The 6,888-nt window shown below is 38.5% G+C and overlaps 1 protein-coding gene across 1 annotated transcript in view; it reads left to right on the plus strand.

Moving 5' to 3' along the window:
• Positions 1 to 757: 757 nt before the first annotated feature.
• The window catches only part of LOC149130928 (vacuolar protein sorting-associated protein 37B-like), a 7,291-nt gene continuing 1,160 nt past the window's right edge, over positions 758 to 6,888 (plus strand). The window contains exons 1-3 of the mRNA XM_089342635.1: positions 758 to 1,417; positions 3,763 to 4,037; positions 5,466 to 5,637. Coding sequence (XP_089198761.1) covers positions 3,792 to 4,037; positions 5,466 to 5,637 — 418 coding nt within the window. The 5' untranslated portion in view covers positions 758 to 1,417; positions 3,763 to 3,791. The remainder of the gene's footprint in view (positions 1,418 to 3,762; positions 4,038 to 5,465; positions 5,638 to 6,888) is intronic.

Below are 6,888 nucleotides of genomic sequence, written 5' to 3' on the forward strand. Positions count from 1 at the left end.
TCTCTTTCTCTAGGTCGCTGATACTCTCTCTCTCTCTTTCTCTGATTGGCTGATACTCTCTCTTTTCTCCTCTCCCTCTTCCCCCTCTGTTTCTTGTTTCCTCTTTCTCTTTCTCTGATTGGTTGATACTCTCTCTCTTCCCCCTCTGTTTCTCGTTTTCTCTCTCGCTTCCTCTTTCTTTCCCTCTCTCACTCTTTTGCTCTGTCTGGCTGAGCCCCCCCCCTTTCTCTCTCTTCTCACGCTCAGTTTTTCTTTTTATCCACCCAACAACCTTGAACATAATTTAAATCCTCGAAAATGTATCTCTGGAAAATTTAACTGAAAAACAGGTATTTTAAAGAAACTTAATGAGGAAACAAAGGCGGAAGGGGACGAAAAATTACTGAAAACTTCCTAAAAAATGAAAAATAAAATTTATTAATTTTTTTCCGTCATGATCGTAATTTTCAACTATTATGGTGAAACGATGTTGGGCGTACACTACTGTAAATTATGTCTGCTATTTACTCTTTTACTTGTTTCAGTCATTTGACTGCGGTCATGCTGGAGCACCGCCTTTAGTCGAGCAAATCGACCCCAGGACTTATTCTTTGTAAGCCTAGTACTTATTCTATCTGTCTCTTAGGTACTACTAAAGCAGCGCGGACCCGAACGCGCAGTCACGCGTCCGCGCTAGCTAGTCTTGAGTGGTCGATCCTAACCCTATCCCTAACCCGCGTATGCAAATGAATACGTGTTTAGGAATAGAGTTCGGGTTAGGATCGACCACTCACGACTAGCTAGCGTGGACGCGCGACTGCGCGTTCGGGTCCGCGCTGCTTTAGTAGTACCTGTCTCTTATGCCGAACCGCTAAGTTACGGGGACATAAACACACCAGCATCGGTTGTCAAGCAATGCTATGGGGACAAACACGGACACATATATATGTATATATACATATATACGACGGGCTTCTTTCAGTTTCCGTCTACCAAATCCACTCACAAGGCTTTGGTCGGCCCGAGGCTATAGTAGAAGACATTTGCCCAAGGTGCCACGCAGTGGGACTGAACCCAGAACCATGTGGCTGGTAAGCAAACTAGACACACAGCCACAGAACATAACAAACTTTTGTTTGCCTCATGTATAAAGTTCGAAACGTCACATGTTATAATTTAATGTCATAATTTAACCCCATTCCCACTTAAAATACTACTCTGATTGCGTAAGACCTAAAATACGAAAACATTCCAGTAGTAAACCAACATTTACGACATTAGTTGAGTGAAATATCTATATTGACATTTCGCAGCTGATGACGTCTACAAATCTCGCGTAATTCGACGTCAAAAAAAACGAGAAACAACGAGATTGTTTTCGGTTATTTCTGTCTGGGAGTTTGTTTAGGATTTCTCACTTTGTCCGTCTTATCGAAAGGTATGTCATAATTATCAAGTATTTGTGTATATATATATATATATATATATATATGTATATATTTACATTTGCGTTAAACAAACATATGTTTATACACTAAACAGGAAACGGATCTATCTCTTTATATGTATACATGTATGGACGCACACATATAAAGCTCTTTGCATCATATCTCCCTTATTATATACATACATACATACATAATATATTTACACCACTCACTCCCATACAGACACTCGTATATAAATATATATATATATATAATAATAATAATATTAGGGATAAAATCCAAAATTACAGGTAAAAACTCAATTAAAATCAATTTATTAAAAATTTAAATTAAATTAAGTTTCACAGTATAAAATATATATAAATATATATTTTTTCTATATGTGACAGTGGATTTTCATCGATGAGTTCATGAACCTTGATTCTTTTCCCTAAAACTATATATATATATATATATATATATATATATATATAAATACCTCTTCAAACACTATACATACATATATAGACATACTTATGCAAGTGTACCCCTACTCATCTATCTATAAGTATGCTAACTGAATATCTATCTAAACTATAAGATGGGCCCAATCTATTTTTATGTCATTATATATTGACATTTACAGACAGAAATACTTTACACACGTATATGTGTGTGTGTCTTCAGTCTATAAAACCGGTGCACTATATCTTAATCTCCCGTTATGTTTGTTTTATATAGCAGTTCAAGCAATAGAGATCGATAGAGTAAGTATCGATTTTATCGACTCCAACTTTGAAGGTGGAGCTCCAGCATGACCACTGTCCAATCACTTAAGCCAGTAAAAAGAGCACAAGTGAAAGCTTACTGATTGGATCGATATCATCGATTGGTTCCTCTCAGCCCCGTATTTATTTATATACGCTTGTCTTCCTGTGTTGGAACCATTTTCTAAGAATGGTAGCATCGCCAACGATCGTACATTCCTCGTTTCACATTCTTCTCATTCCTTTTGAAGACATCACCCAGCTCTGTTTGTGTTCTACGGCCTCCCTCTTGGTACAATTGGCTCCTAATGGAATTCAAATGTATATACACACACACACATATGTATATAGAAAGACCTGTATCCCCACGCAAGAAATAAATATCGCAGAATTTGTTTTAGGGATCTGAAAATGTACCCTAATCTAAAAAAAAAAAACGTGTAGTCGTTTTTAAATAGATTTAGTCACATACCAAACCAGTTTCGACTATTTTTGGCTTATCTGTGGTACAAATATATTACTAATCTACCCCTATGAAACACCTTGAAATTTCTTTTGAACATTTAATGATTTAAACATGTTTGTCCAATCTTTACCTTGTAACTTTAAACTCTCCTAAATCCTAATTTCTCTCTCTCTCTCTCTCGATATATATATATATATACCCAAGTTTGTCTTCATAGTTCATGTTGTTTACGTTTTGTGACGTCCTGTATATATATATATATATATATATATATATATATATTCTTTAACCATACCGTCTTTAGAAGGGTCTTTGGTTACGTGTTTTGAACATGAGATTCAGAATCCTTTCCTGAGCGTCCAATAATACTATCCATATCACGTCCTCACTTTGTTGTTTTTTTGAACTATATATATATATATATATATATATATATATATATATATATATATATATACTGACTGCTAAGGTTCAATGTAATTGAAGTTAGAAATTGTGGACTCCTCATGGTCGCTCCGCTTGCCAGAAATAGCAGCCATAACTATACCCGAAATTACACCAGCTAGGATGGTCCTGGTAAAACGCTTTTTATTCATAGATTTGCTGTAGCCATTCTTAACACTTTTGGCACTTAGTGTCTAATTAAGAAATCAAGGCGATTTCGCAGAAATTATATCAAAACTAAAAGTATTTGTTCGGTAATTTCCGTAAATTTTTTTTATGTCTTGAATTTTTTTCAGCTGAATCGCTTATGTTTGTGTATTATTATTTTTTTTTTTGTGTGTCATACAAGAATACACATAAACACACATATACTTACATACACAAATGCACACACATACACACACAAGCTATTCAGGTGAAAACAAAATTAAAGAAATAAATTTCTGTTTTTTGACAGAAATTGCCAAACAGATACTTTCAGTTTTGATGTACTTTCTCCAAAAGATTGCTGAAATCAATATTTAATTGTTTTAAATTTTTTTTAATTTTAAAGCCAAAACAATATGCAAAGTATATAAAAAAAATAATAATACAGGTCGATGATTTTCTACGATCATTTCGTTAGAAATATGGTCAGAAGAGAGTTAAAAATCTAATTTCTTTTTTTTTTCTATTTCAGCTTCAGTTAATATTTAGCTCTACATCTAAATGAATTATACAAATTATAGCCAGCCCGGTTACGGGACGTTGGCTGATGTGCAGCCACGCATAGGATCGCGGACTGGTTCAATAGAGGCCTACAATTCTTCAACCATCACCTCAAACCATGCACTGCGTCTGGTTCCAGACGAAAACGAGGCGTTTGCTGTTATTCACTCGATGGACAACGACGACCTGAACCTCATGCTGAGAGACAGCGCCAAAGTTGATGAGTTTATCGAGAGTCTTTCACAGGTATTGTGTGTGTGTGTGTGTGTGCGTGTGTATATATATATAATATACACTCTTATATAGGGTGGCCTAAAAGTAGGTTTACAGTTATTCAACTATCCCGTTCACATTCATATATTAACAGTTTAGATCTTAATTATAAAAAAAAAATATGAAACCATTATTCTATGTCAATTTAGTTAATTTTGTCAAACTCCCTTTTCAGTTTGTAAGATGGAAATTTAAATTGTAATAAAATATTTTAAAAGAAATTTAAAGTGTCTACGTGATACTTTTGGGCCACCCTGTATATATATATATATATATATATATATGTTAAATTCAAATTACGACAAACGTAAATAAACAAACGAAGTTTGCCTTTTTCTAAAAGCGTTGAGATGTCTTAGAAAGTTAAAGAAGTGATTTTTAAATTCTCAATCGCAGAATAATGCTAATAATATAGCCTGAACAGGATAAACTACCCCTATTTTGCAGAGAAAAGTGTAGGTGGCTAGCTGTGGACTCGAACTCACATCCCCGTGATTTTATATATATATATATATATATATAAAATTCAGATAATGAGACAGAGAAATGCTTTAACATCCACACAACGGTTTTACTCTCATGAAACCAGGATTTCTACATCTGATGTGTTTTTCTGGCTCTATGTTTTGAATTCAAATCCTACTGATGTCAGTCTTTGCCTTTCATCTTTTTGGGGTTGATAAAATAAGGTATCAGTTAAGAACTGGGATCAGTGTAATTAATCAGACCCCTTCTACCAAAATTGGTAGCCCTGTGCCCAGATTCAAAACCATAAGGCAGTGAGTTGACAGGATCATTAGCCCACCGAGCAAAATGCTTAGTGGTATTTTATCCGTCCTTATGTTCTGAGTTCAAATTCCACCAAGGTTGACTTTGTCTTTCATCCTTTCGGGGTCAATAAATAAAGTACCAGTGAAACACTGGGGGTCGATGTAATTGACTTACCCCTCCCCCAAAATTTCAAGCCTTGTGCCGAGAGTAGAAAGGATTATTATTATTATTATTATTCAGTAGTTTTATTTTTATAACGTGCTTTCACTTCACTACCGAGCGCAGCTCTGTGCGCCTTGGGTGTGTGCTGTGGTTTGCTGTGATGCTCTTATGGTTACTGTATTGAAAGTGTTTTGCGTAGGATGTGTGCAGTGCCCAGTAGTGCAATTTTCTGTATGTTATATATATTTGTAAGTCCTGGTGTTTTTGTTATGTATTTGTCTGAATATTTTTTTTATTATACCTAAGGCACCTACTATGATAGAAATTGTTTCTGTTTTTAGATTCCACATTCGAGTTAATTCTATTTCCAGGTCTTTGTATTTTGAAAATTTTCCGTTTCTTTTAGGGAAACGTTGTCATCTTATCATTTTATTTATTTATTCATTTATCTTTTGATTTTTTTCCAAGGTGAAGAACATCCAGCAAGAACGAGATGTGATGCTCGCCAGCAACAAAAGCTTGGCTGAATACAACTTGGGGATAAGACCAAAGTTTGAAGATCTAAAACAGCAGATTGCTGCCAAATATGCTCAGGTTTCTGAATTGAAAACAACCCTCGCAGAAGAAATAGGCACTCTAGGTACGTATCATCATCATCATCATCGTCGTTTAACGTCCGCTTTCCATGCTAGCATGGGTTGGACGATTTGACTGAGGACTGGTGAAACCAGATGGCTACACCAGGCTCCAATCTGATTTGGCAGAGTTTCTACAGCTGGATGCCCTTCCTAACGCCAACCACTCCAAGAGTGTAGTGGGTGCTTTTACGTGCCACCCGCACGAAGGCCAGTCAGGCGGTACTGGCAACGGCCACGCTCAGAATGGTGTATTTTATGTGCCACCCGCACAAGAGCCAGTCCAGGGGCACTGGCAACGATCTCGCTCGAAAATCCTACGAAGGCCAGTCAGGCGGTACTGGCAACGGCCACGCTCAGAATGGTGTATTTTATGTGCCACCCGCACAAGAGCCAGTCCAGGGGCACTGGCAACGATCTCGCTCGAAAATCCTACGAAGGCCAGTCAGGCGGTACTGGCAACGGCCACGCTCAGAATGGTGTATTTTATGTGCCACCCGCACAAGAGCCAGTCCAGAGGCACTGGCAACGATCTCGCTCAAAAATCCTACGAAGGCCAGTCAGGCGGTACTGGCAACGGCCACGCTCAGAATGGTGTATTTTATGTGCCACCCGCACAAGAGCCAGTCCAGAGGCACTGGCAACGATCTCGCTCGAAAATCCTACGAAGGCCAGTCAGGCGGTACTGGCAACGGCCACGCTCAGAATGGTGTATTTTATGTGCCACCCGCACAAGAGCCAGTCCAGGGGCACTGGCAACGATCTCGCTCGAAAATCCTACGAAGGCCAGTCAGGCGGTACTGGCAACGGCCACGCTCAGAATGGTGTATTTTATGTGCCACCCGCACAAGAGCCAGTCCAGAGGCACTGGCAACGATCTCGCTCAAAAATCCTACGAAGGCCAGTCAGGCGGTACTGGCAACGGCCACGCTCAGAATGGTGTATTTTATGTGCCACCCGCACAAGAGCCAGTCCAGAGGCACTGGCAACGATCTCGCTCGAAAATCCTACGAAGGCCAGTCAGGCGGTACTGGCAACGGCCACGCTCAGAATGGTGTATTTTATGTGCCACCCGCACAAGAGCCAGTCCAGGGGCACTGGCAACGATCTCGCTCGAAAATCCTACGAAGGCCAGTCAGGCGGTACTGGCAACGGCCACGCTCAGAATGGTGTATTTTATGTGCCACCCGCACAAGAGCCAGTCCAGTCTGATATATATATAACCACCATCATCATCATCATCTTATGTTGAGTTC

Source organism: Octopus bimaculoides, chromosome 26 (genome assembly GCF_046866305.1).
Source record: "Octopus bimaculoides isolate indiv1 chromosome 26, ASM4686630v1, whole genome shotgun sequence".
Taxonomy (NCBI): domain Eukaryota; kingdom Metazoa; phylum Mollusca; class Cephalopoda; order Octopoda; family Octopodidae; genus Octopus; species Octopus bimaculoides.